The sequence below is a fragment of the Lutra lutra genome, chromosome 15, assembly GCF_902655055.1.
Source record: "Lutra lutra chromosome 15, mLutLut1.2, whole genome shotgun sequence".
In the NCBI taxonomy this organism is placed as follows: domain Eukaryota; kingdom Metazoa; phylum Chordata; class Mammalia; order Carnivora; family Mustelidae; genus Lutra; species Lutra lutra.
In genome coordinates this window covers 28031760-28053163 of record NC_062292.1, presented here as the reverse complement: position 1 = coordinate 28053163, position 21404 = coordinate 28031760, and the positions used below count along the sequence as shown (strand labels likewise).

The 21404-nt window shown below is 35.7% G+C and overlaps 1 protein-coding gene across 6 annotated transcripts in view; it reads left to right on the top strand.

The window, feature by feature from the left end:
* The window catches only part of RABGAP1L (RAB GTPase activating protein 1 like), a 763170-nt gene that overhangs the window by 72554 nt on the left and 669212 nt on the right, over positions 1 to 21404 (top strand). For all 6 annotated transcript variants that reach the window (XM_047704248.1, XM_047704249.1, XM_047704250.1 and 3 more), the window contains exons 2-5: positions 1287 to 1467; positions 3016 to 3208; positions 12816 to 13026; positions 15857 to 16031. In XM_047704248.1, coding sequence (XP_047560204.1) covers positions 1330 to 1467; positions 3016 to 3208; positions 12816 to 13026; positions 15857 to 16031 — 717 coding nt within the window. In that variant the 5' untranslated portion in view covers positions 1287 to 1329. The remainder of the gene's footprint in view (positions 1 to 1286; positions 1468 to 3015; positions 3209 to 12815; positions 13027 to 15856; positions 16032 to 21404) is intronic.

The window sequence follows — 21404 nt, the reverse complement described above, 5'->3', positions numbered from 1 at the left end:
TTGATATTGGAAATTGTGAGTTTTGATGAAGATGGAAGTAATTAATTTTTTAAAGTATAATTTGAAGCTGAGAGTAAAGCTTTCTTTTGGCTAAGAGTAATGGTGTTAGTGTCACCTAAAGGCGAAATGAGGTAATGCAGCCCTATTTATATGAGGCAAAGAACACAGTAACCTAATTGGAATGAGAACAAGAACAATTCTGTGGGTAATTTTAAGGCGTGGGTTAGCAGACTTAGAGTCATGTGTTATTTGGCCCCAGTTCACTTGTCTTACCCCTCTATCATATTTCCCTTTTGGTCACTGAGCAAGTTGTTTAACATATGGTTTTTGTCTTTTACATTTCAGCTCAAATATTTCCCCAAGTCCTTTCCTACCGCCTTACTTAAAGTTGTCCGTATACTTTTTATAGCTATTCTTTGTCACAATAACCTGTTGTATCTTCTCCAAAGCCTTTAGAGTGATTTAGAATTGCCTTATTTGCTTACTTGCTTGTTTTCTTACTAGATATGAGCTCCAGCCAGCAGTGCAGGCACCTTGTCTGCCTTACTTACTCATATAGCCCCGGTGCTGAGTACTACGTCTGTTATGTAGTACACACATTCAATTAAAATTAGTTGTGTGAATATTTGAATTTCTGGAAGTGATAGACAATGTTGAGTTTCTGTGGTGGCAGATTGATCCAGAAAACAGAATGACTAAAATACTGTTTGCCACACGAATGTGACATGAGAGTCTTAGCCTTTTCTCCCCTTCTTGTGCCGATAAGTGACAATGTGTCTGGAAAAGAAAAGATACATGGCTTAGGGTGTTGAATTCTTTAGTAATTAGTCGACTTCAGTGACACAAGGTATTTTAAGGTACAATACTTGGTCTTGAGATACATTTTTGGAAACATTTAGATTTAATTGCAAAGTAATTTCAGTGAATATTTGTGTGTGAATTTGGTTTTTAGTGTCATACTTATTATTTCTTGTATTTATTAAAAACAAAAGTAATATTTCTAGGAGAAACAGAGTCAAACAGTAGTAAATCTGTTTAGTTGTGATGTGGGAGGGTTTTTGTTTTTTTTTCAGGGAACAATATGGTTCTTTTAGTCAAGAAACTCAGGGTGAAGAGAGTACATTTCCATTATGTGGCCTAGTCCAAGAAGGTAGCCTTTCTAGTTTTGAGATGATTATCTAGCCAGCAGAATTCTTCACATGAACCATTTTTAAAGGCTGAGTATTGATCAGGGACTTAGTAGTTCATGTTTTCATTAATAGTTTTTTTTTTTTTAATCCCTGTAGTTTTGATCAGGTGGATGTGGAAAGAGAAGTTTGTAGAATTGAAATGGAGGTCAGAGCTGCATTGCAGAAGGTTAGTGGGTCGTCGGATTCTGTGGCCACGCTGAACAGTGAAGAATTTGTTTTGGTTCCTCAGCATGCAGATGATACTTCTACAAAAGAGGATGAAAAACCCGAACTGAAGGTATTTCTCTTTCTTTCTTTCTCTACAAATGATATTATTATTATTATTTTAAAGAGTTTATTTATTTATTTGACAGACAGAGATCACAAGTAGGCAGAGAGGCAGGCACAGAGAGGGGGGGAAGCAGGCTTCCCACTGAGCAGAGAGCCAGATGCGGGGCTTGATCCCAGGACCCTGGAATCATGACCTGAGCCCAAGGCAGAGGCTTTAAGCCACTGAGCCACCCAGGCGCCCCCAAATGATATTATTTTAAATCACTGCTTTTTTCTTAATGAGGTGAGACTGATCTTAAGAGATGTGTAAAATACAAAGGTTTTTCTCAAATGCTGACCTTGAATAGCATCAGTATTTGATTTATGCAGAGGCTAATATTTGGTTTGTGTGTTTTTGAAGTTTTTTGCTTTTAGTTATGTTTTAATTCAGAATTTTAGAAAGAAGGAATAGAAAGGAAAGTAGAAAAGGATAATTGGGGAATTAGATTTAAATTTACGTAAGATTTAACCATTATCTGGATATTTTTGTGTTTCTTATTGCTGAGTTTTTGAAGTTAATTATATAAAAGTTATGTTTTATTTTTACTTCAGAAACAGTATTGTGGTTTTTGTGTTTTAAATCAGCTGGTAACATTCTAGTATGTGATTTAACAGTTTGTCTGAATATTTTTTTAAGCATATGTCTTATATTTTTAGCAGTTGAATTTTTATATAAACAAAAATGATCCTTTTTCATTTTTGTTGTCTTTACTAACTCAAAGAAAAAGAATCAGACCCAGGTGTACATGCATGAGAATTGTATAACCACCTTCGAGAAACAGGAATGGAGAAACTAGTTGGCAGTGCTACATGTTGTTTATGACTTTTATTTAGTACTAACTATGGACTCAAAAATATATATCAATTTAATAAAATTTTATAATTTAATAAAATTTTATAAAAATTATATTATTAAATACCCATTTATACTATGTTGAGGATATATAGCTTTATAAATATATTAAAACAATCAGTGGTTTTATTTAAATTTAAGTATATTTGTATTTAAATGACCATTTAAATTTAAGTATCTATATTTTAATATTAATGTGTTTATGACATTTATTAGGCCTTGTATCTCACCTGCTTTTAAGAGAAGAATGAGTCAACTTAAATGTGAGGAAATTACCAATACTCCTCTTGGTAGCAAGCAAGCAAACTTTGTAAAGAAATCATAAATGTGTTTATGCTATGATAACGAGAAATATGACCTTTTAAATAAGAGAGTAGATACTTTATTTAAACTTACCTGTTTTTATCTTTAAAACACATAAATTTAATGTTACCTGGTACTTAGAATGTGTTCGTATGGCAAAAAAGAAAAGGAAAGAAAAATCTTTGTAAATTAGATCTTAGATCAGATATAGTTAGGTACAACTGTATAAATTCTTTGTATTCAGTAACATATTTTAATTTAAAATGTAACTTGTTTTAATTTCTTCTAGAAATAAAATATTTTCATTAAGCCCCAGAAGTATAATATGATTGAAACAGAATTGTCTCGATTTGCTTATAGATAGTTTCTAATGGTGATGAACAATTGGAAAAAGCCATGGAAGAGATTTTGAGAGATTCTGAGAAAGGGCAAAGCACTCTTCTTGTTGATTGTCAAAGTTCCACTGAGATTTCAGAACATTCATTTGGAGATATTTCAGCTAGCCAAACAAATAAGCCGTCTCTCCAGTTAATTTTGGATCCATCAAATACAGGTACTGTATTGAACTCTTAAACACCTTAAGATAAATGGGATAAAGTGAACATGAAAATTTGAAGAAGAAAATTTTAAAATCCTGTTAGTTTTGTTTTCTAAGATCAGGGACACCAGCCACCAGGTTTTTGGTTCTGGTCAAGAGTTCCCACTTTGGTTCTTTTTTTTTTTTTTTTTTTTTAAAGATTTTTTTATTGGTTTATTTGACAGAGAGAAAAATCACAAGTAGGCGGAAGCAGGCAGAGAGGCAGGCAGATAGAGAGGGAGAATCAGGCCCCCCGCTGAGCAGAGAGCCCGATGTGGGGTTCGATCCCAGGACCCCAGGATCATGACCTGAGCCGAAGGCAGAGGCTCAACCTACTGAGCCACCCAGGCGCCCCCTAACTTTGGTTCTTATGTTTTGTTTTGTTTTTTTTCCTACATGTTAAATGCATGTCAGTGTTATTTGAGAACAGGGTCTATGTCTGGGTCTTTATTTTATTCCTAGTACTTGGCACATAGTAGGCACTCAATAAATACTTACTGAACAATTGAATAAATTCTTGGGTGTTAGGAATAGTGTAATGGACATTGTCTTTCATATGATGTTCCTTTTTTACTCAGTTTGACTATAGTTATTTCAAATTATCATTTGTGAAAATTATAAGTAAAATAGCCTCTCAATTTTGCCAACATGTTAAAAAATAAATACATCCATTATTGAGTAGGATTTACAATAGGAATGCCAGCTTATAATGCAAAATGGTTTTGGGAGCAAGAAAAGCCTAACCAAACCAAAGCTAACTCCTACTTCAGATAGTTTAAACACTAGGGATATTGTTTGATCTGGGCTCTGATAGTGTTTTTTTGTTGTTGTTGTTTTTTAGTAAACTATTCAGCTTTGATCTTCTTCATGTCCCCTTTCCTCTAATTGGCTTCCTTTATAGTCATAAAGTAGTTAGCAGCAGAAACTGGTAAGTAGGGCCAGATAATTTATTTATGGCTGTGGCAGAGAGGAAGGCTCTCTTCTTTTATCTATTGAACCAAAGTTGTGAGTTTCACTCCATTGAAGGATTTTCTAGTAGCCAGGGGAATCACCCGTAACTGATGGTTACATTCAAACCCTGAAATAAGTCACACTGACAGACAAGATGAGATTATCCTACTTGACTTAGGGCCAGTGATCCATTTCTGAATGTTGCTATAGGGTAAGTATAGATACTGGCCATACACAGTGTGGCTTTGATGGCTCTAACTTACACTATACACAAAATTTATTCTTAGTGAATCAAATAGTTAAATGTGAAAAATAAACCTATAAGAAGAAAATATCAGAGACTATTTTTGTGATTGCATAGGAAAAGCCACATCATTAAAAAAAGATAGTTTTTTATATATATAATATATATTTAGATGTTTTATATATATTTAAAAGATTTATGGTATATAAATATATATTTAGAAGATTTTATTTGTTAATTTAGAGAGAGTGTGTGTGCACATGGGCATGGTGGGGGAGGGTCGGGGAGAGAATCTCAAGTAGACTCCCTGCTGAGTGCACCACCTTCCTTGGGCTTCTGTCCCAGAACCCTGAGATCATGACCTGAGTCAAAATCAGAGTCAGATGCTCAACTGACTGAGCTACCCAGGTTTCCCGAAAGTTCTATTTTAATACATAAACACTTAAATCTTCTGAATGAGAATGGTACCATAATAAATGAGTTTTTTTTGCTTTGATCTACATTTTAATTAAATTATTAGACAACACATTTTTTTTTTTAAGATTTTATTTATTTATTTGACAGACAGCGACCACAAGTAGGCAGAGAGGCATGCAGAGATAGAGAGGGGGAAGCAGGCTCCCTGCTGAGCAGAGAACCCAATGCGGGGCTCAATCCCAGGACCCTGAGATCATGACCTGAGCTGAAGACAGAGGCTTAACCCACTGAGCCACCCAGGCGCCCCATAGACAACACATTTTAACATTTAAAAAAATTGTACTTGTGGGGTTTCTTCCAAATGGACCATTAGTGTTAGGCAACAAAAACTTCAAGTTTTTATGTGAGTGCGTGTATGTGGTTTTTTTTTCTTTACCCTGTCCCACTGATACATCCTCAACCGTTCTATGTAATAAATATGGCTTACTGACAGACTAGGAGAAAATATTTGTAATGCGTTGGGGTTCTTTAATAAAACTTTCTAGTTTGGTGACTCACTATAAATACTTACAGTTATTTATTAGCATATACTAATATATTATAGGTATATAGGTATATATTATAGGTAGATAATAGAGGTATATTATCAGTATATAGTCATACAGCTAGGATTAAATTCAAGGGAACTTAAGCTAAACATGTATGTATATATATTTTACTTAAAAAAAATATATTTTAATTAAAAATAGAAACAAACTTTAAATAGTATTAATTTTTGTTCTTAAGGGAACATAAGAGATTATATTACTCATTGTGCTTTGCTTTATCTTTTGAATTTCCTAAATCTCAACTCTTCCAAAAAACGCAGATCATACTGTATCACATTTATATAATTATATTTTGGTTAATAGATTAATTGAAAGGAGGCAATACCTTTTATCTTCTAATGGAGCTCTGATGGGTTGTTGGAATTAATCTTTGCAGTGGGCTTATGATTTTAAGCTTATTTGATAGGGACCATGTATTATACTTTCTTGTGTTCTCAACACTCATTACACTAAATATATTTTAAAAATGGGGTGCCTGGGTGGCTCAGTGGGTTCGGCCACTGCCTTTGGCTCAGGTCATGATCTCGGGGTCCTGGGATCGAGTCCCACATCGGGCTCTCTGCTCAGCGGAGAACCTGCTTCCTCCTTTCTCTCTCTCTGCCTGCCCTTCTGCCTACTTGTGATCTTTCTCTGTCAAATAAATTAAAAAAAAAAATTAAAAAAAATTAAAAAAAAAAGTATTTTTCAGGGTGCCTGGGTGGCTCAGTGGGTTAAAGCCTCTGCCTTTGGCTCGGGTTGTGATCTCAGGGTCCTGGGATCAAGCCCCACGTCCGGCTCTCTGCTCAGCGGGGAGCCTGCTTCCCTTCCTCTCTCTCTGCCTACTTGTGATCTCTGTCAAATAAGTAAATAAAATCTTTAAAAAAAAAAAAAAAGCTTTAAAAAATGTATTTTTCACTGAAGATATTGGATAAGAAGAGATTTCCTTTGCTTTACAACTAAGTTTTTAGTATTTTTTTTCTAGTTATATATTTTTAGTTTTTATTTTCAATAGTATAATATTGGAATGTTCTTGTCCTTCTCAGAATTCGTGTTGAAATCCTAACTCTCAAGGTGATAATATTAGGCAGTAATATTAGGTGATATTACCTAATATTGTTTTATTAGGTGATATTATATTATTAGGTGATAATATTAGGTGATAAAATGGGGGAGTGATTGTCATGAAGGTGGAATGCTTGTGATTGGGATTAGTGCCATTGTAAAAGAGACCCCAGAAAACTAGCTTCTCCTTTCCACCTCTAAGGACACAGTGAAAAGATGTTGTCTGTGACCCAGAAAGTTGGCTCCTGCCAGACACTGAATCTGCTGGTGCCTCGATCTTGGCCTTTCCGGCATCCAGAACTGCGAGAAATAAATGTCTGCTGTTCAGAAACCACCCAGTCTGTGGTATTTTGTTATAGCAGCCTTAACAGACTAAGACAAGACATTTCAGCTGCCTTTTCCTAGTTTTGCTTAACAGAATTATTGTGGTTGGTTTAAAATGACGCATAACTTCAGTGGCAAGGAAATGTCTGGAAATCATCTAGGTTTAAATGGGCTAGAGTGAACATTTAAGGTATGTTGTTTTTCATTGTAAAACTAGACAGATGAAAGCTTTTGTTTAAACATGATGATAACTTGTTCATTTTTGTCATTTGATTGTATATCCTGACTACGTGGTTGCAGCTCTGATGGGGAATCTTTGCTAGTTTATTAAAATATACTTGAATACTGTTTGGATACAAAAATGAGTCTTCTTTTGTATACTCTTTGTCACTCTTTCTGCTGAGGAAAGGATGATGGAGTTAAAAAGTAGGGGACGGAATTTATATTTAGGTAGGAATGAATTCCTTACATTGGCGTGTGACTTTACAAGATCTAGAACTATTGCATTGGTAGAAATATTTTGCTATTTGGCTTCTTAACTCAGGATCTCCATTAGTTGTAATTGGATAGTTACCAACGAGTTTTGTCTACATGAAGGCTGCAGTTACAATATATTCAGTTGTGGGTGGGATAGGGTATAAGGTGGTGCCCAGGATGATGTGTGTTTCCCATGATAGGCAGCTGGAAGGATGATTAGCCTTAAAATTTTTCATCTATTTAGTGGTTAATTAAATTGATATATATTGTCTAGTCTTCTAGACACTGTTAATAAGTGCTGTGAATAACAGGAGGATAGAACAGTTCCTTCCCTTGAAGAGCTGATACTCTGTGTAACTAAATACAGAATGAGAACTACACTGTTCTTTTAATTCATCCTATTGTAGACCTTTCGTAAAGGTTAAGACCTCATTTCTGAAGATCAGAGCTGGATTTGAACCCAAGCTCTGTCTACACATCTATGACCTTGGCCAGGTTCTTTAACTTCTCTAATACGTAGTTTCTTCATTTGTAAAATAAAGATAAAATAGAATAAGCTGTATAGAGGTGAAAGAGGATGAAATAAGATCATTCATTTTTAGGTATTTTGTAAAATGCCTGACACAAAGTAAGTACCAAATGAAATGCCATCTTTCTCCTCCTCATTGTCATCATCCTCATCCTCAATAGTATTGGAAATGTTGAATCTGAAAATAAAATCACATAAACTTTTAGGTCCAAGCCCAGTAATTGCAATACATTATCTGCTTAAAATGCATGTGGGGCAGGGTGTAGGCTCTTCATCTCTATTGAAGCACTTTGGTAGCTCCTGGAGATTTCTGTGGAGCAGTGTCCTTTTGAAAAGCGTTTAGATAGTTCTTTTCTTTGAGCACTATAAATAGGTTATTCTGCTATCTTTTTGTTTTCATAGTTTCTGTTGAGAAAATGAACATTCATTTTCCCCCTGTTTATAACATGCTGGTTTTTCATGTATACTCTTTATTATCTTTACAGCAGCTTGATTATATGTTTTTTTTTTTTTTTTAGTTTATTTTTATCGGAGTTCACTGAGATTCTTGAATCTATAAATTTGTGTCTTTCACCACATAAGGGAAGTTTCCAGCCATTATGTCTTAGAAACATATATATTTTCTGCTTTACTCACTTTCTCTTCTCTTCCTGGGACTCAGACAACAAAAATGTTAGGTATTTTCCTATTATTCCACCTTTCTGAGACTCTCTTCATTATTTGTTGCAATTTTTTCTCTCTGTTTTTCAGTTTAGGTAATTTTGTTGACCTATGGTCAAGTTCACTGACTCTTTATTCTTCGTTTTTTTGAGTCCCTCTACTGAATTTTAAATTTTAGATATTCCATTTTTCTGTTCTTTAAATTAACTTTGGCTCTTCTTACATTTTCTGTTTCCTCGCCAAGGGTTTCAATATTTTCATGCATTTCAGGTGTATTCACCTTTATATCATGGAGCATGGTTATAAAGGCAATTTTAAAGTCCTTGATAATTTCCACAACTGTGTACTCTTCAGATTGGTTTATGTTGATTCTTCTTTCCCTTGGGAGTTGGTTACCTTTTACTGTTTGTTTGCTTGTTTGTTAATTGGATTATTTTCCAGACTTTTTGAATCTTATGTTTTGAGATTCTTTTTCCGTAAGATCCTCTGAAAACATTGATTGTACTTTATTTTAGGGGGCAGTCTACCTGGTAATGTCCAGACTTCAAGTTTTATTTTCCTTTCTGGTTCCAAAGTCACTTCAGTTCCCAAAACCTTTGCTGTGCTTCTTTGGTTTGTTATACACATGGTGAGCCCGAACTTGTATTAGTTCATATACAGAATTAGGGATTTCCTTCTTCTCAACTCTCTTTGGGATTTCTCCCACACTCTCTGTGTTCCTGGGACCCATTTTCCTTCTCCTGTAGAAAGATTTCTCACTTAGAGTTTTTGTTTTGTTGTGCTGTCTAGCAGTCTTGCATGCCTGGAGTCTACTCTAGGACAAAGTGGTAAGAGAAAAGAGAAAAAAATAGTGGAGGTTTCCTTCTCCATTTTTGAATCAAAGGAGTGAACCCATTTGCTCTGGTGTTTAGATTTTCAGACAGGTTTTTTCCCCTCTAAGTTTTAGATGTCTGTCTCCCCCCACCAACCTTTTGCACATTGCAGTATAGGTCTGTAACTGGGGCTGGCCTTGTGGAAGAACTGGGAGAGAGAAAAGAGAGAGAGGAAACAGTATCAGAAACGAGTCGTAATTCCTCAGACACTCTGGTTTGCAGACACTCCTTTTTCTGTTTTATAATTTCTTTTATAGTTTTGTTCGTTGCACAGTTCTGCGCTGGGACTGCCCTTAGGTTAAATCTGGGAGATAAAAGAGGGTGGGGGTGAGGGGTAAGAAGGAAACTCAACACTATACTGGTAGTTCTTCAGGTTTTGACTCCTCTCTTTAATCTTAATTATTGTTTACTTTTTTAAAAAGAATTTTTATGTACTTTTTATATTCTGTTCAGTGTTTTTAGTTAAGAGAGATAAGCTGTAGCAGACTTAGTACTTCAACTTGACTGGTTCTGTCAGTTTTTGCTTTAGGTATTTTGAAGCTCTGGTGTTAGGGGGTATAACCACTTAAAATTACTATGTTTTTCTGATGAATTGACCTATGGTCAATTATCTTTGTGAAATGTTGCTTTTCCCCCTGTTAACTATTCCTTGTTTTGCAGTCTAATATTTGATATTAATATAACTACTCTAGTTTTCTTATAATTAATGTTTGCATGGTATGTCTACTATTTTTTTTAAATTTATTTTTAGTCTACTTGTGTCCTTAAATTGTGGATAAATTGTAGATAAATTGTAGATAGCCTATAGTTGAGTTTTTCTTTTTTTATCCAGTCTGATGAGCTTTTAATTGACCGGGGCTCAGCAAATTACTTCCCATAGGCCAAACCCTACCCATTACTTGTTTTCAGTATGACTTGCAAGGTAAGAATTGCTTTTACATCTTTAAAGGGCTGAAAATAAGTCAAAAGAGAATAATATTTTGTGACACATGAAAGTTATATGAAATTCAAATTGAAAGTGTCCATTTTAAGTTTTGAATTTTGTTAAAAAAAATTGTGGAAGGCCATTTTTCTCTTTTTATATAATACCTGTATAATATCCAAATTTTTTCTTGGCCCACAAAGCCTGAAATACTTATTAATATGGCTCTTTATAGAAAAAGCTGGTGATCCTTATCTTTGACCATTTATATTTAATGTAATTTTGTGCATGTTTGGATATAAGTATTCCTACTTTCTTGCTGTTTGTTTTCCCTTTGTCCCTTTGTTTTTGTGTCTTTTCCCCCTTTTCCTGCCTTCCTTTGAATTGAATATTTTTTAATACTGTATTTTATTCCCACTACTGGTATATTAACTGTGTAATTGTATACAACTGTATACAAATTTTAAAATTTGTTTTATTATTTTAGTGCTTGAGGTTTACGACTTAAGTCTTTAACAAGTCTATGTTTTAATAATATACCACTTCATGTATACTGTGAGGATCTTCTTTTTCTTTTCCTGCAGACTTTATGCTTTTGTTGTCATTCATTTTGCTTATACACATTACAAATTCTACAAAATACTAATTTTTCACTTTAAAAAATCTGTTATGTTTTAAAGAAATGAAAAAGCAAGGAAAAATTCTTGCCCTCATATTTATAACTTCTGGTGCTCTTCAGTTTTCCTCCAGTATCATTTTCCTTTGTCCCAAGGAACTTCTTTAACATTCTTCTTTTCTTCTGCAATTTAGAATCTGCTGTTATAGGAGGGAGCATTTGATTTCACATCTTGCATTTTTTAGGTCTAGAATTTCTTTTGGTCCTTTGTCTTTCATTTTTTTCTCCTTGTTTTGTTAGATGTTTTTAAATCCTCAATCATAATTATGATAGTTATTTTAAAGGCTTTGTCTGCTTATTTTGTCATTTGTCTTTTTTGGGATCAGTTTCTGTGCTGTTTCTCTATTTGGGGTTTACAGAGTTACTTAGCCACTTTTTATTTTTTATTTTTAATTTTTTTGCTAAAACTCTGACTACATTTAAATTAGACCATTTGAACTGCTTTATCTTCCATGCTCATCAGTTACTAAAACATGATTTAATCATAGGATCTTGCAGATAACTGTTGTGTGTTTGCTAATTTAACAAAAAATACATATAATAAGTCTAGACATGTTAGCTAATGAATGTTAGCATTCTGCCTTAACATGTATTTCTGTTCTTTATTTATCCCTTTTGAAATCCAGCACACTGAACTGATTCAAAAGGGGAAAAAACATGTTTCAGTGATTAAAGAACATGGTAGATGAAGTAATTCATTTTGAAGGGGTTTAGTTTTTCAACAGAAGAAAAGTAGGCGGTGATGTTGCATGCTATAGTATAATGTTTGGGAGCTGGGAATGGCTTTTGTGAATTATTTATTAATATACTATCAAGTGGGATCCTGGTAATGAGGATTTGGGCCTGGTACAAGGATCTAGTTCTGGTAGACAGGTGTGTTTGGGTATGCGTAATGGGAAGAGGTGGAGACTAACTCAATGTGGGTTTCAGGTGAGGATGGAGAGAGAGGCAAAGGGAGAATTTGATAGTATCTGATACATGCAGATAGATACTCTTTAGCCACAGTTGGGCCTTTGCTGCATGCTGTACTTACGATTTTCTAAAGTGAACAGTTTGTTTGTTTGTTTGTTTTAGAAACTCATTAATGGGGAGAGGAGAATTAGAGGAAGCAATAATAGGATCATTCATAGGAAGCAGTCGTAGGATGCATTGGAATACTTACATAGTTCAGAGAGGTCAGCAAGCCAGGAAGGAGGCAAAGAGGGAGCTTGCTTTTGTTGTTACTGGTATGAGATGTAACATCTTAATGTTGTTTACTTTTTCTTGTGAAGTTAGGCTCCTTAATAAATTTGGTGCTATGCAGGATCTCTACAGCCAAGAAAGACTTTTAACTTATTTTAGTTTTATTTAATCCTCATTATTTTTAGGCTACTTAACCCTGCCTTTGTTTTTTTTTTTTTTAATTTTAAAAGATTTTATTTATTTGAGAAAAAGAGACAGCACGAGAGGCAGAGGAGAGAATGAGAAGCAGACTCTCTGTAGAGCAGGGAGCCTGATGTGGAGCTCGATCCCAGGATCCTGGGATCATGACCTGGGCTGAAGGCAGATGCTTAACCGATTGAGTCACCCAGACACCCCCACCCTGCCTTTAGTGTAGTTTTTTCTTCTTATTGCTCTACATCATTTGAACTCTTTTTTTTTTTTTTAAATAAAAACTTAGTTTTTTTCCCTTTTCCTCTAAAGAAGCTATAGCTAAGTAAGATAATACTTTGAGAGGCTTTGAAAGTACAAAATTCCAGAACTCTGAATTAAGATGTAGCATAAACATCAAAAGAAGTGAAAACACAGATCTAAATTTTGTTTGCAGTTTTTCATTTAAGTTTTCCATTAACTTTTGAGTGTGTGTGTGTGTTTTTCTTCAGAAGTTTCTACACCCAGACCATCTTCTCCAAGTGGATTACCTGAAGAAGATAGTGTTTTATTTAACAAACTGACCTACTTAGGATGTATGAGGGTTTCTTCCCCACGTAATGAAGTGGAGGCTTTACGAGCAATGGCAACTATGAAATCTTCCAGTCAGCACCCCTTTCCTGTTACTCTGTATGTGCCAAATGTTCCAGAAGGTTCTGTGAGGTAAGCGCCAATCTTTTTTTATTTCCCCTAGACATGTACGAAATTTTTTGCATGGTGGTGATGATGTTATATCGTAAATCAGGACTAGGACTTACCGTGAGTTCACTTTTACTCTGTAGACATGAAAAGTAAACATTTTTAGGCTTAGACCATGTTGCTTATTTATGAGAGGCGTTTACAAAATTTTGCTTAGAATATTATGAATGGAAGTAGAAATTTAAACATACCTATTCAGAAGGAACATAAAAACCTGCCTTCCCCTTGTCCTATAACCGTGGTTCAAGAACTAGAGTGAGGGGCACCTGGGTGGCTCAGTCCATTAAGCATCTGCCTTTGGCTCGGGTCATGATCCCCAAGATCCTGGGATTGAGCCTTCCGTGGGCCTTCCTGCTCAGTGCAGAGCCTCTTTTCCCTCCCCTTCTGCTTGCCACTCTGCTTGCTTGTGCGTTCTCTCTCTTTCTCTCTTTTTTTTTTTTTTAAGATTTTATTTATTTTTTTATTTGACAGACAGAGATCACAAGAGGCAGAGAGGCAGGGCAGAGAGAGAGGAGGAAGCAGGCTCCCCTCTGAGCAGAGAGCCTGACATGGGGCTCGATTCCAGAACCCTGGGATCATGACCTGAGCTGAAGGCAGAGGCTTTAACCCACTGAGCCACCCAGGTGCCCCCTCTCTCTCTTTTCAAATAAATGAATATAATCTTTAAGAAAAAAAAAAGGAACTGGAGTGAGCCATAGACTTTATACTTTTAACAGATTGGGAAGAAGCAAAATGGTTTTTTCTCTTCTGCTTAATTAGGAATAATATTTACTGTCACCTGAAGCTTGAGTTTCTGTAAATCAGATCATGTTCTTCTACATTCAGTGGCCTTTAGTCACACTTGTGATTATATTAAAAAATTCTTACCATGTCTGGTCACTGAGAAACTACTGCCTTGACCTGATCTTTTACCCTTCTCCTCTCTCCTTACCTGTCTTCTCTCTCACTTTATTCACTCACTACCTTCCAGTCATAGTAGCTTCTTTGTACTTTCTCAAACATCATGATTCCTACCTCAGGACCTTTGCATTTTCTCTTGCCTTAGCTTAAAAAATCTTCCCTTGGGGTGCCTGGGTGGCTCAGTGGGTTAAAGCCTCTGCCTTTGGCTCAGGTCATGATCTCAGGGTCCTGGGATCGAGCCCCACATCAGGCTCTCTGCTCAGCGGGGAGCCTGCTTCCTTCTCTCTCTCTGCCAGCCTCTCTGCCTACTTGTGATCTCTCTGTCAAATAAATAAATAAAATCTTAAAAAAAAAAATCTTCCCTTGTTTCCCAGTAGCTTTTTTACTTCTTTACATTTCACCTCAAATGTTTTATCAGAAGAAGCCTTCTTTGATCAGGTCACGTAACTGTTCCTTTTTTCCCCATTATTGGGCCTTTTTTTCCTTCATAGCACTTTCTTTGATTTCATATTGTATGTTTATTTGCTTATGGGTTTATTGTCTAACTTCCTCACTAGAATATAAGCTCCACGAGAGCAGATTATTTCTTTCTCTGTGCTGTAGCTTCAGTGTTGAGAGTAGTATCTGGTCCATAGCAGATTTCAGTAAATGTTTACTGAATGAACAAATGAAATGTACCAAATCTTTGAAATTAGGTTGACTGTATCCTGGTCCTAAAATATTCCCTGACAACCAATTTAGTCTTTTTTCAAACTCTTTCTGAAATGCCTTATTCTCTAAGGTTTAGAATGTGAAAAAATGTTAGCTTAGTTCTAAGTACTAAAGTAATAGCAATATAAATTTATAAGGTTTGGTAAAAATACTTTGAATTTTTTAAGGAAAGTGTTTTTGTAGCTATAGTATTTATATGGTATTTCTTAAAAAATGTCAAATGCCTTTTAAAGTTATCTTTTTAGTTTCAAAGTGCCAAACACATCTTGACAAAGACAGTGTTTTGACTTGTGCCTCTATTCCTACTGGGTACCCCTTAGTTTTGTAGATCCTGACGTGCTCTTGAGATTTTAAATCAGTCTAGGGCTTAGGATTTACATAGGGGAAAGTCAGAGAGTTATTTATTCCTAAACCCCACAGACTTCTTTTACTTCTTAAATTCTGTTGTTAAGTTCAGCTTTGGAACCACTCTGACCTTTTTTGTTTTGGGTAAGAGATGTCTTGGTTGAACAATGACCTAGGTCTTAGATAAACTTATAGGTGCTTTGTAAATAGAAATGAACTGTCCAGGGATGGTCTGTGGTATTCTGTACTAACATCTCTTTTGCTATAGCAGAACAAGGCTAGCAGTTGGGGATGGGTGACAGTAGATTTTATGACACAAGTAATGTGTACTTGGCTTTGGGAGTAAATGAATTGGATCATAGGAGATACAAAAGTTAAGTAATTGTTAAAAGAAGTTGAAGAATTTATGTGTGTGTGTGTGTATGCATGTGTACAGATATACATATCTGTACACACATACACAAACATAACAAAATATTATTTTAGTACATAATTATAGCCAGTTTATTTTTATGATTTTAAGATAATTAAGATAGGGGTGCCTGGGTGGCTCAGTGGGTTAAAGCCTTTCCCTTCAGCTCAGGTCATGATCCCAGGTCCTGGGATGGAGCCCCGCATTGGGCTCTCTGCTCAGCAGGGAACCTGCTTCCCTTCCTCTCTCTCTCTGCCTGCCTCTCTACCTACCTGTGATCTCTGTCTGTCAAATAAATAAATAAAATCTTAAAAAAAAAAAGATAACTAAGATAATTATGTATATATGTCATTAGTGTAATAGAACTGTTTGCTTTTGTTCTTTGATAGTTAATATTTTATCTTATTTTTTATCACTGTTCTGTAGAATTATAGACCAATCCAACAATGTGGAGTTAGCTTCTTTCCCGATCTATAAGGTGTTATTCTGTGCACGTGGACATGATGGGACAACAGAGAGCAATTGCTTTGCATTTACAGAGAGTTCCCATGGTTCAGAAGAATTTCAGATACATGTTTTCTCCTGTGAAATTAAAGAGGCTGTAAGTATAATATACTGTAGCAATTTACTATCAAGATGAATTAGGGTAGTATTTTTGAACCATAGTCTCACTGTTTTGTAAATTAGTATGTATCACCATATACTCTATTACATAAATTTGGAGTACATTTCTAAAGAGAAAGTTAATATTTAATGGCATAGGACTAAAGATGGAAAGCTAAATCTGATAACTGCATTAAAGTGGTATTGTAGGTAGGGCACTCGCAACTTAACAAATGTAACAGAAAAAATCCTACTTGATGAGCCCTCCTCCTACCCTAACCATGGTAGTAATTGTTCAGGCTTAGAATGGCCTCTGTTGTTATTTTTCCCAAGTAGATTGGACCATGTGACTTTTTTTTTTTTTAAGATTTTATTTATTTATTTGACAGACAGAGATCACATGTAGGCAGAGGCCAGCAGAGAGAGAGAGAGAGAGAGATTGAGAGAGAGGAGGAAGCAGGCTTTCCACCGAGCAGAGAGCCCGATGCGGGGCTCGATCCCAGAACCTTGAGATCATGACCTGAGCCGAAGGCAGAGGCTTTAACTCACTGAGCCACCCAGGTGCCCCTGGACCATGTGACTTTTTAAAGCCTCTCTTACAAAACGTTTTTCAGCTGGACTGAGGGTTACATGTTGCTTTCATTTACATATTGGACTATGATTTTTCAGTGGTGATTATTATGTTCATGACTTCTGCTTTATGGAACTGACCTAATTAAAAATACAAATCTCACCGATAGCAGGGGTGTCAACTTAGTTTTTTGAAGATGCTAGTAATGTTCCTCTTGGTAATTACTAACTGGTGGTTTATTTTGAGACCAGAGAAGTGGTTCTTAAAAACATGGAGAAATTGCCTTCTTTTCTGTATTTGTTGGAGTCTCCCCCAATTAAAAATATTATAAAAAATTATATAAATAATTTTTATATATAAAATTATATATAAAAATTATAAAAAAATAAAAAATTGCACTTAAAAAAATTCCAGTGTGCCTGACTGGCTCAGTCTGTAGAGTGTATGGCTCTTGATCTTGGAGTTGTGAGTTTGAGCCCCATGTTTGGTAGAGATTACTTAAATAAATACAAAAACTTAAAAAAAATTCCACAATAGTTAACACACAGTGTTATATAGTTTCAGGTGTAATTAGGTTATACTTTTAGAACTTCACAGTGCTTACAGCATTTTAAAGGCATTAATAAATTTGTATGGGCAAATTTAAGGTGTATTGACTTTTGGAAATATAAATTCTCAGCAGGAAATGTTAAAAGCCGCTATTCTATTTTCTGTTTACCATGAAACATAAATAACCATTGTATTAACAGGACTTCCAAGAGTTTATTTCTGGCCACAACATGGGAACTCACAGAAATGTGTATTTCTCTGTGTTTGATACTAAGCATGAAGGATATGTCAACTCTTATGCCTTAGTGACTAATTTTATTTATACTAAAATGAACATGCATCGACACACGTAATTTAGATTGTAGCCATACGAGGCAGAACCCACGCCTGTATAAGAAGTTCAAGTTGGTTTTTTGTTTTTAAAAAAATACGTCTGAGACTATTTCATGCCAACATTTCTATATTTATGTATATACTGTCTGCTTGGTCGGTGGTGTGATAGGAGAGTGAATGAGTACAAGTGTGCCTGGCACTTAGCAGGCAGTGAATATAAATATGTTGAAAGAATATCTGTGAATTTGTGAATGAAGGGGTCTATTTCAGATCCTTACAACTCTACTACAGAAGTGAAGAAGCAGAGGGTAGAGTCCTGGCATTTAACACACCTGTGTGGTTTCTGGGTAATTGGCGCTTAACAGCAAGGAAACTTTGAAGACTTGGAGAACCTACTGCTTGGAGAGGTAGAAACACTTCTGCAGAAGAAAATGGAAAGGGCCCTGGCTTGCAAGCATTTTTCATAATTATGATGGTAGGAAACTCTCTTTTTGATTATCGCATCCTCTTGTTTATGGGTAGAGGAACTGTGTGTCATTTTTGAGAGCTTTAACAGTGGATAAGCAGTGGACAAAGCTGTGGGGGAATTCTCAGCCTGACCATTTTGGATATGATATTAAATAGTATTAAGTATAGTTCTGGAGCGGATATTTGGTACATTGCAGGTTATGAGAGGTGATATCCGTGTATTTAATTTTTTTACAGTACATTTTTGGAAGCATTCCATTATGGGTTCATTGGTGGCAAAATTCATTATTTGAAGGAGAAATATATGACATTTGTCATTAAACTTTATTATGAGAGATATTTCTAAATGAAAAAATAACCAGTATAAATGTAGAGCTTATGCCAGGCACGGTGCTAAGCATTTTCTTGACATTCATAAAATCCCCGTGGTATAGATAGTATTTATTTTGATTAGTGATCTTCTCCTCTGCCTGGAGCAGTTCTGGTTTATGTCTGTTGTCCAGGTATATTATTAGTAGAACTCCCATCTTATTCTCAAAGGGTTCTGATTTGGCTGATATCCCAAGGCTAAGATTATATATAATAGAGCTGGGTTTCAAATAGAAGTCTCTGACTCTGAATATCCATGTTATTTTCAGTAACAGCTTACCTGTTGCTTAAATATTATAAAAAACAAATATGGATTTTTTTCATTATGCTTAATGAAGACATTTATCGTTCACGTAGTTTACATTCCACCCACCTTTGGGTTTTAATCATGCCTTACACAGAAGATGTCCAACATCTTCCTATTTCCCCTCAAAAAATAATGACCCACTTTAATTAATCTGAAGTCTTTAGTTGCATTTACTGGTTGTCTCGTTACCTGGTTCCTAGGTTTCTTGTTCTGTGGTGAAGGTGCAACTTTAGTCCTTAGTTTTGGGGTCCCACTTGATGGGCACAAACAGTTGGCAAAGATAGTTCAGGAAGAGGTAACAGACGTTCTTATTGCCTAAATACGTACTGTTAAGCAATGTTACTAACTTACTTGTTTTCCATTGTTTGCAGAGTCCTTGGATGTGATCTGTAGAAGTTTGTTAAGAGCAAGAAGACAGCTTAACTTCTCAAGCAGGAGTAGCCGCTTGGCTGCCAAGACCAACTATCACTGTGATGCTCTTATTTCACCCTAAAATCCTACAAGTAGTGTTAGGGTGAAGCCAGTGAAGGCCATAGCTCTGTGGGACCTGACGTAAGGATTAGGTGTTCCCACAGAAGGGTTAGGATACATATGACTTGATAGATCTGGGAGATTCATCAGTAGGGCTCTGCTGGAGTGGATCTCAATTACCTATGGCAAGAGTTGGGGAATCCGACCCCAGGTATCTTGATGCCCCTGATTTTGTTCAGGGAAAGTGAGACACTGTTTCTGCTGAAGGATTGCAGGCCAAACAGAATATCAGAAAGCATAGTGAAAAAAGCCAGGGAGACATGTACCCTTGTTGCATCTTTATGGATACATTGTATAAAACTGTTTATAAAGATACTTTTTTTTAATTTTATTTTTTATAAACATATATTTTTATCCCCAGGGGTACAGGTCTGTGAATCGCCAGGTTTACACACTTCACAGCACTCACCATAGCACATACCCCCCCCAACACCCCTCCCCCCATCAACTGTAAAGATACTTTTAAAAGGCTTAGTTGACTGTCTTTCAGAATTTATTAAGTCTGTGTAACTAGTTTCCTCAAAACAGATTTGATGTTTGTTGTTTGTGTATTTTAACATACTTATCCATTCCTGGCAGTTCTCAGTATTAAACATTTTAGAAGCATGATTATTAACTAGTGTTAAAGGCATTCAGAGGTATTTCATAGTAAATTTCAAGGGTATCATTGGGAAGATCTTCATTCTTTTTTTTTTTTTAAGATTTTATTTATTTATTTGACAGAGATCACAAGCAGTCAGAGAGGCAGGCAGAGAGAGAGGCGGACGCAGGCTCCCTGATGAGCAGAGAGCCCGATGCGGGGCTCGATCCCAGGACCCTGAGATCATGACCTGAGCCGAAGGCAGTGGCTTAACCCACTGAGCCACCCAGGTGCCCCGAAGATCTTCATTCTTAATGCACTGTTTTTTTGAGGAGGGGGGAGGGAGGTTGCTAAAAAGTCACTGTGTAAGAAACCTTATTCCTTGTATACAAGGGAATATATTATTTCAAAACGTATTTATTGAGATGGCATTTTAGCAAAATGCCTTATTTTGGAAATTAATTCTGAAGTTATGTTACTAGTGTTTTCCATAAATAAGTTTATTTTTATAATTTTTAAAGTTTCTTGTATGAGGGACACCTGGGTGGCTCAGTTGGTGAAGTGTCGGACTCTTGATTTTGGCTCAGGTCATGATCTTAGGATTCTGAGACAGAACCTCATATGGGGCTCTGTGCTCAGCAGGGAGTCTGCTTGAGTTTCTCTCCCTCTGCGCCCCCCGCCCCCTTCTAGCATGGTTTCTCTCTCTCTCAAATAGATAGATCTTTAAAAGAAAAGTTTCTTGTATGTTATGCCTCTTATTTTAGTTCCTTTCTGTGAGTAATTTATTGGAATAATTTGTTTCTAAAAATTTAACACAGTATCTTTCACGGTGCCCTTTATAGAATGATTTTTCTACATCTGTTTCTTGGGTGAACATTTTCTTGACATATGGTATTTTTAAAAAGAATCAGTTATCTTTCACCAATATTAATGAAAAGGCTTTATCTTGGAAAAATGTGTCATTTATATTAAGTAAATACCTTTTTGTTTAATAGCATTTTTTTGGAGTATTTACATGTAATACATATTTGAGAAGGTGGAAAATACCAAAATAAAGAAGAAAACAGAACTTACTCAAAATTTCACCAGAGTTAAGATTTTGGTATATCTCCTTTCTACATACCTATGTGTGCTCTCCTCCTACCTCTTCATAATCAACAACCCCAACAGATACTTTTGTGTTTAATTAGTACTTTCTATAGGTATAGCTTTCTGGGGGAAAATTGTACTGTATTATTTGTCAATAAAGCTTCCCTTCTGCAAAGAATATGCCTATTCTAGATTATTTGTGTGTGTGTGTGTGTGTGTGCGTGTTTAATAGTGTGACATGTATAGAAATGTTGGACCGTGGTGTATGTTTTTAATATTCTTTTCATGGTGTAGTTGGTTACCCAATTTGTTTCAATAACTATAGACATCGATAATCATTTTTCCTGAAGATACTGTACCTTGCCAATCATTGGGTCACCATTCCAGCTACTCATAGACTCTAGAATTCACAAATGATTTTAACCTTGTTGTTGGGAGTGGCAGCTATAAGACGTGGTGAGGATGAAATGTAGTTTGATTGCTGTTAATGTACTGTTGTGTCCTATGTCTAAAAAGAGAAAAGTGTACTCTGATTCCTCTGCCTCCCCCACCCCCAAGTCATTCTTAACTACTC